This window comes from Tursiops truncatus, chromosome 10 (assembly GCF_011762595.2).
Source record: "Tursiops truncatus isolate mTurTru1 chromosome 10, mTurTru1.mat.Y, whole genome shotgun sequence".
NCBI lineage: Eukaryota > Metazoa > Chordata > Mammalia > Artiodactyla > Delphinidae > Tursiops > Tursiops truncatus.
Window position 1 is genome coordinate 102,519,514 of NC_047043.1, and position 18,810 is coordinate 102,538,323.

At 44.5% G+C, this 18,810-nt stretch overlaps 1 protein-coding gene across 5 annotated transcripts in view; it reads right to left on the bottom strand.

Moving 5' to 3' along the window:
- The window catches only part of SLC41A3 (solute carrier family 41 member 3), a 65,981-nt gene that overhangs the window by 14,190 nt on the left and 32,981 nt on the right, over window positions 1-18,810 (bottom strand). For all 5 annotated transcript variants that reach the window (XM_033865599.2, XM_033865600.2, XM_033865597.2 and 2 more), the window contains one exon: window positions 406-477. In XM_033865599.2, coding sequence (XP_033721490.1) covers window positions 406-477 — 72 coding nt within the window. The remainder of the gene's footprint in view (window positions 1-405; window positions 478-18,810) is intronic.

Sequence of the window (18,810 nt, forward strand, 5' to 3'; positions counted from 1 at the left end):
CTTCAAAGAGGGGTGTAAGGAGGGCAGGCGACGGGGCCGGATCTGGGGACACTGCTCTGGAGATGCCCAGCGGAGAGGTGCAAATGGACTCCGGAGCCCAGGTGAGAAGTCAAGGCCCCTCCTGAGTCTGTGTCCTGCCCAGGGCAGCCTGCTGGTCAGTGACGGTCTCGCCTGCACGCCAGTGTGACCTGGGCCCAGTTCTCGGTGTGGCCACAGCCTGCCCTGGCCAGAGGAGCCCAGGAGGCTCTGGATACAAACGCTTCCGTCCAGATCCAGGCCCAGCCTACTGCTGCCTCGGGCTTCCTGGCTCCGTGAGACAGCCCCCTCCGCCCCACGGCCCCACAGTTAGGAGGAGACACAAGTTTGCGACGCGCATGAAGCATAAGGGACAAAGGCGAGGGTCACCTGGATGAGGGCGAGGTTACTGCTGATGACTCGGTGCTGCTCCCGGGGGCCATCGATCTGCCCAGTGTTGGCCTAGGATGGAAAGAAGGGCAAAGGGTGAGTCGGGCGGCAGCGCCGAAGCCAGGCCCACCCTTCTTGGAGAGGGTCTCAGGACAGGCCAACAAATGCCCCCTCACTGCTGCCAGAGCCAACTGTCCTGCCAGCTTCCAAAATGGTGACTCGGGGCTGGAGAGGTGGGGACACAGGCCCAGCTCTTCCCCTCACAGGTGTGCAATCACACATACACGTGCACACGCGGGCACGCGTGTCACCAAGAACCTCAGCCGTTGACCATCCGGCCGGTCCATGAGGGGTGCCGGGCTCCCCCCGCCCTGCCATCCCTCCTCCCCGCCCACGAGTCGCAGCTCACGTGACCAGCAGCCACTCACCCACCTTGGCAAAGTGTCTGCTTAAGAAACGTACGTGAGGCCCTCTTCTCTTGGGATAAAAAGGCGAGATCGGAAGTGCAGCTTTTTCCTTTAAAAGGGGTAGCCGCTCCTAACGCCACAGCCTTTGCCAGCAAAATTCAGGATGTAGGTAAGAAAAGGTTCCAAAGCAAATGTGTTTTCTTGGCTCCCATTGCACTGAGCTCACTACGTTACTGAACTCTGAGGAAAACACGTAATTCTCTTTCTTACTTTATGTTTTGGCTGCGCCGTGCGGCTTGCAGGACCTTCGTTTCCTGACCAGGGATCGAACCCAGGCTCCCTGCAGTGGAAGCGTGGAGTCCCAACCACTGGACGGCCAGGGAAGCCCCCAGAATTACTTTTCTTTGTACAAGTAAGGGGAGGCTTCTTGTCTTTGGGCGCCTGGGACACATCAGGTCACCGCTGTGGAGCCCCAGTCAGCTCTGGCTTCATCCAGGTGGCCTGACACCTGCCTCGGGTGTCCTCCCAGGAAGTGGGGCGCAGGTGGAGCAGAGCCGCGAGGGACCCACCGAGGCCACACCCGCTCTGCCTGCCCCCCGCCCCCCCGGGGCCCAGAGATGCCGGTGCCCGTGTGTTGGTTCCGGTCAGTCAACCAATTGCAACGTATCAAGGTAGTCAGAGGGCTGGTCAACCAACTGCAACGTACCAAGGTAGTCAGAGGGCTGGTGCTGGCCCACGACCCCCAGTACGAATCAAAAAGGGAGTCCTTCCTCAAGAAGCCTCACTTCCACCAGCTGGGAAGCGTGTAAAACACGTGCACAAGTCTAGAACCCGTACAACCCACGAAGCGGCATGGAGGTGCCTCCTGGCGCCAGAGGCCCGAGACCAAGTCCAGGCTGAGCAGGAGAGGGAGCAGAGGGGAGGGTGCCTGGAGATCCCACAGGGACGACGGCAGGCAGAGCCGGGGGGAAGCAGCTGCGGCTGTCAGGGGATTAGGCCAGGGGACGGCAGCGGGGCTGACGGGCACTGGATTCCCGTCCAGACACCGGGGGCGTGGGTTTCGGATGAGTTACCCCATGGAGGCTGAAATCGGCCAGGATGGTGGCGGGAACTGGTGTGCAGATGAAGACCCTCAGAGGGTCCATTATCCAGGCCGTGAAGGAGGGAAGGAACAGGGCCGGCCAGGAGGGTGAACCTCGGGCAGGGGCCCTCAGGCATGGGGGGTCAGGTCTCCATCAAGATACAGGGACATTTCTTTCCCCTAGAACGACGGTCCTGGAGAGGTCAGGCTAGGAGCTAGAGGCACAAGGCCAGCCCTGGCACAGGCTGGGGCCTTTCAAGACTCCAAGGCAAAGGAGTGGGAAGCTGGAGCGTCTCTAGACCAACCCAGATTCAGCTCAGCAGAAGCAGCCCGCAGGCCCTTCCTAAGCGTGCGTTTGGATCACACTCAAACATCTTCAGCCTCTCTTAATCTCACGAGCCCTTACAGCTGCATCAACACACCTCCCTGCCCTGCGGTTCTGGCTGCAGCTCGGCCACTCGGCCTCTCCTTCAGCGACAGGCCCAGCTGTGGGAACCACCCCTCCTCCCGTCCCTCAGGTGAGGACGACTTCCTGCCGCTACCCGGCCTGGGGAGCCTTGCCACCCACAAGCTTGCCGGTGGACCCCTCCTTAATTCTGCTCAGCTCCTGACCCTGCACCTGCTGTTTGCTGCCAGGTCCTGACTTGCCCAGCGAGTTCGAGCTTCACAAGGTCATCTGGCCCATTCACAACAAAAAATACTTACTGGATTAACAAAGAGGACTGACCCTTGCTGTCCTCCTCCTCCCTCAAACTGGAGGGTAGGGAAAGACAACCTTCTAACCTTTTATTTCTAAATAAATGTAGACTTTTTCTGGCAAGAGTTCCAAAGTCAGCGCAGAGTTTCCCAAATACCTGTCGCCCAGTTTCTACTGACCGTAACACCTTATAGCAGGGGTCCCCAGCCCCCGGGCCGCACAGCACGAGGTGAGCGGCGGGCCACCGAGCAAAGCTTCATCTGCCACTCCCCGTCGCTCACACTACCACCTGAGCCATCCCTCCCTACCCCCGGCCGTGGAAAAGTTGTCTTCCGCGAAACCGGTCCCTGGTGCCAAAAAGGCTGGGGACCACTGTGTTATAGAACCACAGGACAGTCACCAAACTAAGACGTTAGCACTGGCTCAACACCACCAACTGGGTGACAGGATGTATTTGCACATCCCGGCTTTCCCACCACTGTCCTTTCTCTGTTCCAGGGAGTAAGTCCGGATCCCCCACTGGCTCCTTGGTCTCCTCCAGGCAGTGATGGGTTCTCACCTTCCCTGTCTTTCTCACCTTGACACTTCAAGGAGCGCTGCTCAGGCATTCTGCAGAAGGTCCCTCAACGTGGGCTTGTCTGGTGCCTCCGCACGACTAAACTGAGGGTGCGGGTTCGGAGGGAAGAGGCTGCCGAGGGGAGGTGCCTTCTCCGCGTGCGGAATCCGAGGCGAGCGACACCACGCGGCTGATCACAGGCGCCCTGACCTCGGCTGAGGTGCGTCTGCCGGGATTCTGCCCTGCAGACTCGCTGTTTTCCCTTCCCCGCATGCTATCAGCTAGAAGCCCCTCATCAGGTCGGCCCTGCGCTCCAGGGGAGGGGATTAAGCGGCTGCTCCTCCGTGGAAGCAGATCGAAGCTTTGGGGACACTTTCTGCAACTACCAGAGCGATTCACAATTCCTGGGGGAGATATCTGAAGCTATGCACACATCCTGTTTCTCCTGCAAGTTCCACCTGGTGCTACTGCAGTGTCAGCGTCTCTAGGTCCTCTTACGGATGGAGCCAGGAAACGTACGTGTATGCACCCTAACCCCGCTGTGCACACACGCAAATTTAGTTTCGTCTCCCTCTGTACGTCCTAAACAAACGTGAGTTTACAAGGATATCTCTGACTCCAGTCCAGCATCACAGGGCTCATCATGGCAGTGAGCAGACAGCCTTCAGACACACAATGGAAACAAGAAGAGGCTTCTACAGTATAACACAAATTCAGAGGAAATCCTTGGGCATAGAGAGCAGGGGAGTTAGGTGGACAGAGGACCCACGCCCAGAAATGACGGCAGGACACGTTTCCCGCCCAGGAAGGAGGCCCCGGGGACAACGGGCACCTCGGACAGGTGGCGACTTGGCTTCAACAAGAGGCGCCTCTCCTCTCACCTGACCGGCTTGTGCCGACGATGGGATGCTTGGCTAGGCAGAAGCAGCGAGGGTGTGTGCTGGGGTCACAAGCAGGGAAGCGTCCAGAGTGGCCACAGTAAGAGGGACACAGACCGGTGAGACCAGTGAGCGGCTTGTACCTCCAGGGAACACACTGTGCTGCCCCCCAGCCATCAGGGGGTCACCTGCTCTACAGAAGGAGATCCACAGACTAGGAGGAAACCCAAATAGAGGATGCTCGAGTGACCAAGAGTCCCTGTCTCCTGAAGGCCACAGTCATGCCAGACTCAGCAGACTCCACAAATGGAGGCAAAGGCCTAAGGAAACAATCAAACAGAAGCCGAGTAAGACTCTAGGACAGCTAAACCAGGGGGTGGCAGAGTCCTGCCCTCACACAGGGAGAGACCGTCTGGGGTTCTAGAAAGCACAGACTCGGTCTCTGAATGTAAAGTAAAACACGGAGACAAGCAGGACTCCTCACAATGACCTCAGGAGCACAGAGCTTGAGAGCAAGATTAAGAGGAAATGAGCGCAATGAAAAATCAAGCGCAGGTGTTTTCCCAGAATGAAGCACAACCAGACAGAGATGGAAAAAGGCAGATCCAGAAGCTGCATGTGGATGCGTTAAAGTTGGAGAGAGGGCGGGAATGTGAATGCGTATCAGAATATAAGAAATCACAAAAAACAGGATTTTCATAGAGCTGAAGACAGACATACGTCCTTAGATCGAAAAATCTAACACGTACATAAGGTAAGGAAAAACGGCCCATGCCAGAAATGCCGCGGTGAAATTTCACAACATGGATGATAAAAAAAAATGCAAAAGAAGTTCAGAGAGGGGGACTTCCCTGGCCGTCCAGTGGTTAGGACTCTGCATGTGCACTGCAGGGGGCGCAGGTTCGATCCCTGGTTGGGGAACTAAGATCCCGCAAGCCGCACGACACGCACCACCCCGCCAAAAAAAAGTTCAGACAGGAAGATAAAATCAACAGACTACCTACAAGAAACGAGACTCAAAGAGACACGAGGCCACCATTAGCAACACTGGGTACAGAGGACACGGCAAGCCTGTCTCAGTTGAGGGAACATACCTGTGAACACTGCCTCGCTATCCGGCCAGGCTGGGGTCAGCTGTGAGGATAAAGGCCCCGTCACGCTTGGGAGTCCAGACAGTTCACCTGCCAAGACCCTCCCCTGAAGCTGGTCCTGGACGACACATGCAAACCAAACGAAAGATACATTTAAAAGGAAGCTGGTGGGGAGTGACATCAGCCAGAGGGCGGACAGGGAAGCCCAGCCCGTGCTCCTTGGAGGAAACATAGGATGAACCACACAGACGGAGCACAGCAGCTCTGTGGGAGGGTTAGAAGCCAGGCCAGGCGGGGCAGCAGCCGAGGAGAAGCCTCACCCACGATGGGAGGAAAGGACGCTGTCGCCCTTGCCCCTCCCCCGGCACAGCCCCGAGGAGACAGGAGGCAGCCATCCAGCCCCTGGGCCTCCCTTGGGACACAGGGAAAGAATGGACTTGTCTGTGACCTTCTGGCTGGTCTAGGGGCTCCCAAGAGACGGGCTTCTCTCTCACCCGACTCACAGATCAGACCAGAAGCTAGCATAGTTTATGTATCAGGTCAAGAAAACAGATTTAAAGTCCGGAAAGAAAAAAAAAACCTGTCAACAAGTAATTCTGGCAAAAACTGTCCTTTGAAAATGAGGGGGGATTTAAGACATTTCTAGATAAATTAAAGCTGACAGAGTTCATTACCACTAGGCCTGCCCTATGGTCAATGTTAAAGGGAGTTGATGAAAGGATGATCAAAAGTCAGTCAAATATATATATTGAAAAATATAAAGTTCTCCAGTAAAAGCAAACACACAGCCAAATATAAAAACCTGTGTATTGTAATTTTGGTTCATAACTCCACTTTTATGCCTTTGTAGGATTTAAAAAACAAAAGCATAAAAATAATTAAAATCTATATTACTGAGTACAAAGTATATAAAATGTAATTCATGATTAATTAAAATCTATATTACTGGGCTTCCCTGGTGGCGCAGTGGTTGAGAGTCCTCCTGCCGATGCAGGGGACGCGGGTTCGTGCCCCGGTCCGGGAAGATCCCACATGCCGCGGAGCGGCTGGGCCCGTGAGCCATGGCCGCTAAGCCTGCGCGTCCGGAGCCTGTGGTCTGCAACGGGAGAGGCCACAACGGTGAGAGGCCCGCGTACCGCAAAAAACAAAACAAAACAAAAAAAACTATATTACCGAGTACACAGTATATAAAATGTAATTCATGATATCAATAACATAAACGGGGTAGAGCTTTAAAGGAATAGAATTTTTGACTAATTTAAGTCGGTAGCAGTTTAAAATAGATTATTATAACATTAGGATCTTATACGGATTCCCCAAGGTACCCACAAAGAAAACATTTACAGGACATACACAAGAAAAATGAGAAGTGAGTCAAGACCTAGCACTACAAAAAATTAACTCAAAAAAAAAAAAAAAACTCATCAAAAAGACAGAAAGGGAGAAAATGAGGGGGAGAAAAGCTATGAGACATACAGAAAACAAATACCAAAACGGCAATAATTAGTCCTTGCCTATCACTAATTACTTTAAATGTAAATAAACCTCCCAATCGAAAAACATAAATGGGTAGAGTAAATTTTTAAATATACAAGATCCAACTACACGCTGTCTACAGGAGGGTAACTTTAGATCTAACGACACACATGGACTGAAAGAGAAAAGGCGGAAGAAAGATATTCCTTACAAATAGCAACCAAACAAGAGGAAGGATGACTGTACTAATATCAGACAAAATAGATACTAAGTAAAAACTGATCCAAGAAACAAAGAAGGACATTATATACTGATAAGAAGACTGTGTATATTGATAAAATATATATTGATTATACATTGACAAAACCACCAGGAACACGTAACAGTTATAAACATACATAGACCAACCATCAGAACTCCTAAATACAGGAAGCAAACGTTGACAGAATTGAAAGGAGAAGTAGACAGCTCTGCAATAATAGGAGAAGACTTCAGTTCTCCACTTTCGATAATGGATAGGACAACCAGACAGAAGATTATGAAGGAAACAGAGGACTTGAACATGTCTATAGACTAACTGAACCTAACAAACAGATACATGATACTCTACCCAACAACAGCAGAATACATATTTTTCTTAAGGGCACCTGGAACATTCGTTGAAAAAGAAGAAAAATCTCAAATCAACAACCTAACTTTACAACCAGAAAAGAACAAACTAAACCCAAAAGCTATCAGAATAAAAGAAATAATAAATATTAGGCCATCACCAAAAAATCTACAAACAATAAATGGTTGAGAGGGTGTGTAGAGAAGGGGACCCTCCTGCGCTGTTGGTGGGAGTGTAAATTGGTGCAGCCACTGTGGAGAACAATATGGAGATTCCTTAAAAAACTGAAAATAGAACTACCGTATGATCCAGCAATCCTACTTCTGGGCATATATCCAGAGAAAACCATAATTCAAAAAGACATGTACCCCAGTGTTCATTGCAGCACAATTTACAATAGCCAAGACATGGAAGCAATCTCAGTGTCCATCAACAGAGGAATGGATAAAGAAGATGTACATATGAACAGTGGAATATGAGCCATGAAAAATAACGAAATAATGCCATGTGTAGCAACATGCATGGACCTAGAGACTGTCATACTAAGTGAAGTAAGTCACACAGAGAAAGACAAATATCATATGATATCGCTTATATGTAGAATCTAAAGGAATGGTACAAGTGAACCTATTTATAAAACAGAACTTCAGTCACAGATGTAGAAAACAAACTTGTGGTTACCAGGTGAGAAAAGGGAGGGGAGGGATAAATTGGGAGATTGGCATTGACATATACACACTACTGTATATAGAATAGATAACTAATAAGACTACTAAACAGCACAGGGAGCTCTATCCTGTACTCTGTAATGACCTATATAGGAACAGAATCTAAAAAAGAGTGGATAACATGTGTATGAATAACTGACTCCCTTTGCTGTACAGCAGAAACCAACACTGTAAATCACCTATACTCCAATAAAAAATAGAGGAAAAAATAAATATTAGGGATAAATAGAAAATAGAAAATAGAAAAGCAATGGAGAAAATCAACAAATGCTGTTTCTTCAAAAAGATCAACAAAATGATCAAACCTTAAGCTAGACTGATTAAGGGAAAAAAGAAAAGACTCACATAACTAAAAGTAGAACTGAGAAGACATTATTACTCAATTTACAGAAATAAAAAGTATTATCAGAGAGTACTTTAATGATTATATGCCAACAAATTGGACAACCTAGATGAAAAGGATAAATTCCTAGAAATACACAATTGACCAAGTCTAAATCATGAAGAAATAGAAGCTCTGAACACACCCATAACTAGTAAGGAGATTGAATTGGTAATCAAAAACCTCTCAATAAAGAAAAGCCCAGGACCAGATGGCTCTACTGGTGAATTTTACCAAACATTTAAAGAAGAATTAACATCAATCCTCCTCAAACTCTTCCAAAGCAATTGCAGAGGAGGCAACATTTCCAAACTCATCCTATGAGGACAGATTTACGCTGATACCAAAGCCAGACAAAGACACTACAAGAAAACCACTGAGTAATATCCCTTATGAATATTGACACAAAAATCCTCAATAAAATACTAGCGATACTAGAATTCAAGAGCACATTAAAATTACTGTACACCATGACCAAAAGAGATTTATTCCTGGAATGCAAGGCTAGTTCATATGAAAACTGATCAATGCAGTATACTCTATTAACAAAATGAAGGAAAATAAACCATGCCATCATCTCAACCGATGCAGAAAAAGCATTTGACAAAATTCAATTTTCCATAATAAAAACATTCAACAAACTAGGAATAGAAGGAAACTACCCCAATATAATAAAAGCTATATATCAAAAGCCCACAACTAACATAACACTCATGGTGAAATACTGAAATTTTTCCTCTAAGATCAAGTAAAACAAGATACCCACTTTCACCACTTTTATTCAACACAGTCCTGGAAGTCTTAACCAGAGAAATTAGGCAAGAAAAAGAAATAAAAGACATTCAAATTGGAGAGAAAAGAAGTAAAATTATCTCTACTCACAGATGACATGATCTTATATGTAGAAAACCCTAAAGACTGCACAAAAACTGAACTAAAAGCAATCCATCAGTCACAGAATATAAAATCAACAACAGAAACAAAGAACACCCACTTGTGTGTCTCTTTACTAACAATGAACAATCTGAAGAAAAAATTAAACAATTTAACTTTCATTTACTGTAACATCAAAAAGAAAAAAACACTTAGGAATTAACTTGACAAAGAAGGTGAAAGACTTGTATGCTCAAAATGTCACTGAAAGAAAATTTGAAAGACACCAATAAATGGAAAGATATCCTGTGTTCATGGATTGGAAAACAATATTGTTAAGATGTCAATATTACCAAAAGCAATCTACAGGTTTAATGCAATCCCTATCAAAAACCCAATGGCAAAAATAGAAAAAGTTCATTTAAAAATTCATATGGAGTCTCAAGAGACCCCCCCCCCCACCCAAAGCCAAAACAATATTAAACAAACAAACCAGGTTGGAAAAGACAAGATGGTGGAGTAGAAGACCTTGAGCTCCCCTCCTCCCATGAGCACACCGAAAGCACAACTAACTGTTGAACAACCGTCAATAAAAAAGACTGAAACATTACCAAAAAAGATATTCTACATCCAAAGACAAAGAAAAAATCACAGTGAGACAGGAGGAGGGGCATACTTGCAATCTAATCAAATCACATACCCCCCAGGGTGGGTGACCCACTGACTGGAGAATAATTACATCACAGAAGTGCTTCCATGGGAGTGAGAGTTCTGAGCCCGACATCAGGCTCCCCAGCGTGGGGATCTGGCATTGGGAGGAGGAGCCCCCAGAGCATTTGGCTTTGAAGGCCAGCAGGTCTGAATCTCAAGAACTCCACAGGACCTGGGGAAACAAAGACTCCATGCTTGGAGGGTGCACACAAAGTCCCTTGAGCGCCAGGTCACAGCACAAAAGCAGTGACTCCAAAGGTTAGGACTACCTGCTGGTCTTGGAGGGTCTCTTGGGCAGCTGCGGCTCTCTCCTGGGACATAAAAGCTGGTGGTTAACATATCCAGGAGTATGCATCTGGAGGCTGATATCTTGCCTGGGACATTAGCACCAAGATCTGGCCCCACCCAACAGCCTGTAGGCCCCAATGCTGGACGCCTCAGGCCAAACAACCAACAGGCAGAACACAGCCCCACCCATCAGCAGACAGGCTGCCTACACACTTTCTGAACCCACAGCCACCTCTAGACATACCCCTTGACATGGCCCTGCCCACCAGAAAGCCTGTACAAGCCTCTAGACCAGGCTTACCAACTAGGGGGCAGACACCAGAAGGAAGGAAACTACGATCCTGAAGCCCACAGAACTGAGTCTGAAAATACAGGTCAGAACCTACCCTGGGACTAGCCTGTCCCTGGCCCTTGGGTGACGAGAGGGGAGAGCACTGCTGGGACACAGAGAACATCTCCTACAGAGGCCACTTCTCCAAGGTTGAGGAATGTAACTAAGCTACTACGTACGTAAAAATACAAATAGAAATTTCAACAAAATGACATGGCAGAGCAATATGTTCCAGACGAAGGAACAAGATAAAACCCCAGAAGAACTACTAAGTGAAGTGGAGATGGGCAATCTACTCAAGAAAGAGTTCTGAGTAATGATCATAAAGATGATCCAAGAACACAGGGAAAGAATGGAGGCGCTGACTGAGAAGTTACAAGAAGCTTTTAAGAAAGAATTAGAAAAAATCAACAACCAGAGTTGAAGAATACAATAAATGAAATGAAAAATACACTAGAAGGAATCAAGAGCAGAATAAATGAGGCAGAAGAATGGTTAAGTGAGCTGGAAGATAGAGTGGTGGAAATCACTGTCTCAGAACGTAATAAAGAAAAAAGAATGAAAAGAAACAGGGACAGTTTAAGAGGCCTCTGGGACAACGTCGAATGCACCAACATTCGAGTTATAGGGGTTCCAGAAGAAGATGAGAGAGAGAAAGGGCCTGAGGAGATATTTGAAGAGATAATAGCTTAAAATTTCTCTAACATGGGAAAGGAAACAGTCACCCAAGTCCAGGAAGCACAGAGTACCAGACAGGATCAACCCAAGTAAGAACATGCCAAGACATATAGTAATCAAACTGACGAAAATTAAAGAGAAAGAGAAAATATTAAAGGCAACAAGGGAAAAGCAACAAATAACAAAGGAACCCCCAAAAGGTTATCAGTAGATTTTCAGCAGAAACTCCACAGGCCAGAAAGGAGTTGCACGATAGCTTTAAAGTGATGAAAGGGAAAAACCTACAACCAAGAATACTCCATCCAGCAAGGGTCTTATGCAGATTCAATGGAGAAATAAAAGCTTTACAGGCAAGCAAAAGCTAAAAGAATTCAGCACCACCAAACCAGCTTTACAACAAATGCTGAAGGAACTTCTTTAAGCAGAAAAGAAAAGGCCACAACTAGAAACAAGAAAATCGCGAATGGAAAAGCTCACTGGTAAAGGGAAACAGAGAGTGAAAGTAGGAAATCATCCACACACAAGTATGTATCTAAACCAAAATCATGAGAGGAGAAAAGTATAAATGCAGGATATCAGAAATGCATTGGAAATGAACATATCAGCAACTTAAAACAATCATGTATATATATAGACCGCTGTAATAAAATCTCATGGTAACTGCAAACCAAAAATCTACAACAGATACACACACAAATAAGAAGAATGACCCCAAGACAGACTGGTGATCTCTTAGAATGATAGGTGTAAGTGGCCCCTTGTTGCAAAGGTGCCAACTCACCTATGCAGGACATATTAAGAGTTTGTTTGGGAGATTAGTTCAAGATGGCGGAGTAGAAGGACGTCAGCTCACCCCATTCTTATGAAAACACCAAAATCACAACTAATTATTGAACAACCAATGACAAAAAAATGCTGGAACCTAAAAAAAAAAAAAAGATACCCTACATTCAAAGACAAAGAAGAAGCCACAACGAGACGGTAGGAGGGGTACAATCATGATAAAATCAAATCCCATACCTGCTGGGTGGGTGACTCACAAACTGGAAAATAATTATATCACAGAAGTTCTCCCATGGGAGTGAGAGTTCTGAGCCCCACATCAGGCTTCCCAGCCTGGGGATCCGGTAACAGGAGGAGTAGTCCCCAAAGAATCTGGCTTTGAAGGCCAGCAGAGTTTGAATGCAGGACTTCCACAGGACAGGGTGAAACAGAAACTCCATTCTTGGAGGGCACACACAAAGTCCTGTGCGCACCAGGACCCAGGGGTAAAAAGCCCATAAGAGACTGGACCAGACCTACCTGCTAGTACTGGAGGGTCTCCTGCAGAGGTGATGGGGAGGGCAGCTGAAGCTCACTGCAGGGACAAAGACACTGACAACAGCAGTTCTGGGAAGTACTCACTGACGCGAGCCCTCCTGGAGGCCACCACTAGCCCCACCATATAGCTTGTAAGCTCCAGTGCTGGGTCACCTCAGGCCAAACAACTAACAGGTAGGGAAAATAGCCCCACCCATCAGCAGATTAAAGTTTTACTGAGCATGGCTCTGCCTACCAGAGGGACAAGACCCAGCTCCACCCACCACCAGTCCTTCCCATCAGGAAACTTGCAAAAGCCTCTTTGATAGCCTCATCTACCAGAGGGCAGACAGCAGAAGCAGAAAGAACTATAATCCTGCAGCCTGCAGAACAGAAACCGCAATCACAGAAAGTTAGACAAAATGAAATGGCAGAGGAATATGTTCCAGATGAAGGAACAAGATAAAACCCCAGAAAGTCAACTAAGTGAAGTGGAGATAGGCAACCGTCTGGAAAAAGAATTCAGAATAATGACAGTGAAGATGATCCAGGATCTCAGAAAAAGAACAGAGGCAAGGATCGAGAAGATGCTAGAAATGTTTAACAAAAACCCAGAAGAACTAAAGAACAAACAAACAGAGATGAACAATACAATAACTGAAATGAAAAATACACTAGAAGGAATCAATAGCAGAATAACTGAGGCAGAAGAACCGATAAGTGACCTGGAAGACAGAACGGTGGAAATAACTGCCGAGGAGCAGAATAAAGAATGAAAAGAAACGAAGAGAGTCTCAGAGGCCTCTGGGACGACATTAAATGCACCATCATTTGCATTTTAGGGGCCCCAGAAGCAGAAGAGAGAAAGGACCTGAGAAAAGGTTTGAAGACATAATAACTGAAAACTTCCCTAACATGGGAAAGGAAACAGTCACCCGAGTCCAGGAAGCGCAGAGAGTCCCAAGAAGGATAAACCCAAGGAGGAGGAACACACCACCAAGACACACAGTAATCAAACTGACAAAAATTAAAGACAAAGAAAAAACTTTAAAAGCAACAAGGGAAAAACAACAAATGACATACAAGGGAACGCCCATAAGGTTATCAGCTGATTTCTCAGCAGAAACTCTGCAGGCCAGAAGGGAGTGACATGATATATATATAAAGTGATGAAAGGGAAGAACCTACAACCAAGAATACTCTATCCAGCAAGGCTCTCATTCAGATTTGACAGAGAAATCAAAAGCTTTATGGACAAGCAAAAGCTAAGAGAATTCAGCACCCCCAAGCCAGCTTTCCAACAAATGCTAAAATAACTTCTCTAGGCAGGAAAGCAACCAGCAGCTTAAAATAACCACGTACATATATAGACTGCTATAACAAAACCTCATGGGAACAGCAAACCCAAAATCTATAATAGGTACAAACACAAAAAAGGAAACACAACCCAAACAGAACACTAAAGATGGTCATCAAACCACAAGAGAAGAGAAAAAGAGAGGAAAGGAAAGAAAAAAGACCTACAAGGACAAACCAAAAAAATTAAGAAAATGGCAATAGGAACATACATATTGATTATTACCTTAAATGGATTAAATGCTCCAACCAAAAGACACAGAATGGCTGAATGGCTACAAAAACAACACCCGTATATATGCTGTTTACAAGAGACCCACTTCAGACCTAGGGACACATACCAACTGAAAGTGAGGTGATGGAATAACATACTCCATGCAAATGAAAATCAAAAGAAAGCTGGAATAGCAATACTCATATCAGACAAAATAGACGTTAAAATAAAGACTATTATAAGAGACAAAGAAGGACACTACATAATGATCAAGGGATCAATCCAAGGAGAAGACATAACAATTGTAAATAGATACGCACCCAACAGAGGAGCACCTCAATATGTAAGGCAAACACTAAGAGCCATAAAGGGAGAAATCAACAGTCACACAATAATAGTGGGGGCTTAACACCCCACTTTGTTTTTTTTATAGCATGCCTTTTTTTAATACCTATTAATTGCTTTTTTAAAATTAATTAATTAAGTTGTGCCAGGTCTTAGTTGCAGCCAGTGGGCTCCTTAGTTGTGGTTCGCCGGCTCCTTAGTTGTGGCATGTGAGCTCCTTAGTTGTGGCAGGCAGGCTCCTTAGTTGTGGCTCACAGGCTCCTTAGTTGCAGCATGCGAACACTTAGTTGCAACACACGTGAGGGATCTGGTTCCTGGACCAGGGATCGAATCTGAGCCCCCTGTATTGGGAGTGTGGAGTCTTAACCACTGGGCCACCAGGGAAGTCCCAACACCCCACTTTCATCAATGGATAGATCATTCAGAAAGAAAATCAATAAGGAAACACAGGCCTTAAATCACCCATTAGACCATATGGACTTAACTGATATTTATAGAGCATTCCATCCCAAAGCAGCAGAATACACATTCTTCTCATGTGCATGCAGAAGAGTCTTCAGGATCTACCACATGCTGGGCCACAAAGCAAGCCTTGGTAAATTTAAGAAAACTGAAATCATATCAAGCATCTTTTCTGACCACACGCTATGAGATTAGAAATAAACAAGGAAAAAACTGTAAAAAACAAACACGTGGAGGCTAAACAATATGCTACTAAACAACCAATGGATCACTGAAGAAATCAAAGAGGAAACAAAAAAATACCTAGAGACAAATGAAAACGGAAAAAACAATGATCCAAAACCTATGGGATGCAGCAAAAGCAGTTCTAAAGGGAAGTTAATAGCAATACAAGCTTACATCAGGAAACAAGAAAAATATCAAACAAACCACCTAACTTTACACCTAAAGCAACTAGAGAAAGAAGAACAAAATCCAAGTTAGTAGAAGGAAAGAAATCATAAAGATCAGAGCAGAAATAAATGAACTAGAAACAAATAAAACAATACCAAAGATGAAAGAAACTAAAAGCTGGTTCTTTGAAAAGATAAACAAAATTGATAAACCACTAGCCAGCCTCATCAAGAAAAAAAGGGAGAGGGCCCAAATCAATAAAATTAGAAACGAAAAAGGAGAAGTTACAACAGACACCACAGAAATACAAAGCATCCTAAGAGACTACTACAAGCAACCATATGCCAATAAAATGAACAACCTGGAAGAAGTGGACAAATTCTTAGAAAGGTACAATTTCCCAAAGCTGAACCAGGAAGAAAGAGAAAATGTGAACAGACCAATCACATGTACTGAAATTGAATCTGTGATTCAAAGACTCCCAACAAAGGGACTTCCCTGGTGGTCCAGTGGTTAAGAATTGGTCCTGCAATGCAGGGAACGCCAGTTCGATCTCTGGTCAGGGAACTAAGATCCTACATGCCGCAGGGCAACTAAACCTGTGCGCCACAACTACTGAGCCTGTGCACGCCGGAGCCTGCGTGCCACAACTAGAGAGGAGCCTGTGCACCGCAACGAAGAGCCCACGTGCTATGAGGCCACTATAGCACCAATAAAATATACAAACAGCTTATACAGCTCAATATCAAAAAAACAAACAACCCAATGAAAAAATGGGCAGAAGAGGGCTTCCCTGGTGGCACAGTGGTTGAGAGTCCGCCTGCCAATGCAGGGGACACGGGTTCATGCCCCGGTCCGGGAGGATCCCGCCATGAGCCATGGCCACTGAGCCTGTGTGTCCGGAGCCTGTGCTCCGCAACGGGAGGGGCTGCGACAGTGAGAGGCCCACGTACCGCAAAAAAAAAAAAAAAAAAAAAAAAAGGGCAGAAGATCTAAAAAGACATTTTTTCAAAAGAAGACACACAGATGGCCAACAAACACATGAAAAGATGCTCAACATCGCTAATTATTAGAGAAATGCAAATCAAAACTACAATGAGGTATCACCTCATACCAGTCAGAATGGCCACTATTAAAAAGTCTACAAATAATAAATGCTGGAGAGGGTGTGGAGAAAAGGGAATGCTTCTACACAGTTGGTGGGAATGCAAACTGGTACAACCACTATGAAGAACAGAATGGAGGTTCCTTTAAAAACTAAAAATAGAGCTACCATATGATCTAGTAATCCCACTCCTGGGCATATATCTGGAGAAAGCCATAATTAGAAAAGATACATGGACCCCAATGTTCATGGCAGCACTGTTTACAATAGCCAAGACACGGAAGCAACCTAAATGTCCATCGACAGAGGAATGGATAAAGAAGATGTTGTACATATATACAGTGAATATTACTCAGCCATAAAAAAGAACGAAATGAGCCATTTGCAGCAAAATGGATGGAGCTAGAGATGATCATACTAAGTAAGACAAAGACAAGTATCACATGGTATCATTCATATGTGGAATCTAACTAAAGAAAATGATACATGAACTTATTTACAAAACAGAAACTGACTCAAAAACATAGAAAACAAACTTATGGTTACCAAAGGGGAGGGGGAGAGAGGGATAAATTACGAGTTTGTGCTTAAAATATACATACTACTATATAGATAACCAACAAGGACCTACTGTATAGCACAGGGAACTATACTCAATATCTTGTAATAACCTATAATGGTAGAGAGTGTAAAAATAAATAAATAAAAAAAGTACATATAACTGAATCACTTTACTGTACACCTCAAACTAATACAATATTGTAAATCAACTATATTTCAATAAAAATTTAAAAAAAAGAACAAAGTTGGAGGCCTCATACTTCCTGATTTTAAAACCTATTTAAAAGCTACAGGCTTTGAAACAGTGTGGTACTGCCATAAAGACACATAGACCAACGGACTAGAACAGAGACCCCAGAAATAAACCCTGGCATACATGGTCAAATAATTTTTGACAAGCATGCCAAGACAGTTCAATGGGGAGAGGACAGTCTTTTCAACAAATGGTGCTGGGAAATCTGGACAGCCACGTACAAAAGGATGAAATTGAACCTTTACCTAATACCATATACAAAAATTAACTCAAAATGGATCAAAGATCTAAACATTAGAGCTACATCTATAAACTTCTCAGAAGAAAACACAGGGGAAAATCTTATGACATTGTATTTGGTTATGATTTCTTGGATATGACTCAAAAAGCACAGGTAAGAAAATAAAAATAGATAAACTGGACTACATCAAAATTTAAAACTTTTGTGCATCAGACACAATCAACAGAGTGAAAAGAAAACCAAGACAAAAGGAGAAACTACTGGCAAATCATATATCTGATAAGGGTTAAGTTCCAGAATACATAAAGAACTCCTAAAGCTCAACAACCAATAAATAAACCCCATTAAAAAATGTATATGGGACTTGAATAGACATTTCTCCAAGAAAATTAAAAATGGCAAAAAGCACATGAAAAGATGTTCAACATTACTAATTATTAGGGAAATACAAATCAATATCACAGCCATTAGGATGGCTACTACTTAAAAAACAAACAACCCCCCCCCAAAACAAAACAAAACAAAAACCCAGGAAGTAACAAGTGCTGAGGAGGACGTGGAGAAATGCACACTTAACAACAGTTAAGATGGTAAAATTTATGTGTATTTTACTAAAATTAAAATAAAATATTTTAAAAGACCCTTTCAGGGGGGTGAAAAGTCAAGCCAGAGAATGGGAGAAGATTTTTGCAAACCACATATATGACAAAAGACTCATATATAGAATTTATAAAGAGCTCTCAAAACTCAACAGTAAAAACAGTAATGTAATTAGATATGAAAAGATGCTTCACTCAAAGAGTTATGTGATGGCAAAGAAGCACATGAGAAAAGACGACCGTTATTAGTCATTAGGGAAATGCAAATTAAGACCAAGATTGAGATATCACTATATATTTATTAAAACAGCTAAAATAAAAACTAGACGATACCAAATACTGATGAGGATGCAGAAAAACTGAATATCTCAAAAACTGCTGGTGAGATTTCATAAAATTTTCTGGCAGTTTTTAAAATATATTTTTTAAAATTTTATTTCTTTTATTAGTTATTTTGGCTGTGCCAGGTCTTAGTTGTGGCATGTGGGATTTTTTTTTTTTTTTTTTTTTTGCAGCATGTGGACTCTCAGTTGCGGCACTGCAGACTTATTAGTTGTGGCATGCACATGGCATCGAGTTCTCCAACCAGAGATCAAACCTGGGCCCCATGCATTGGGAGCACGGAGACTGACCCTGAACATGAAATTCTGATTCATACCCTTTGTTCACGTTGCTATTGAAGGGTCTGTCTTCATGCTGATGTAAAAAAGCTACTTAGATACTTGAGGATACAGATGCTCTGTTAATTTTGTATAACTCTTCCCCTTGTGGGTTATTCCCCTTTTAATTT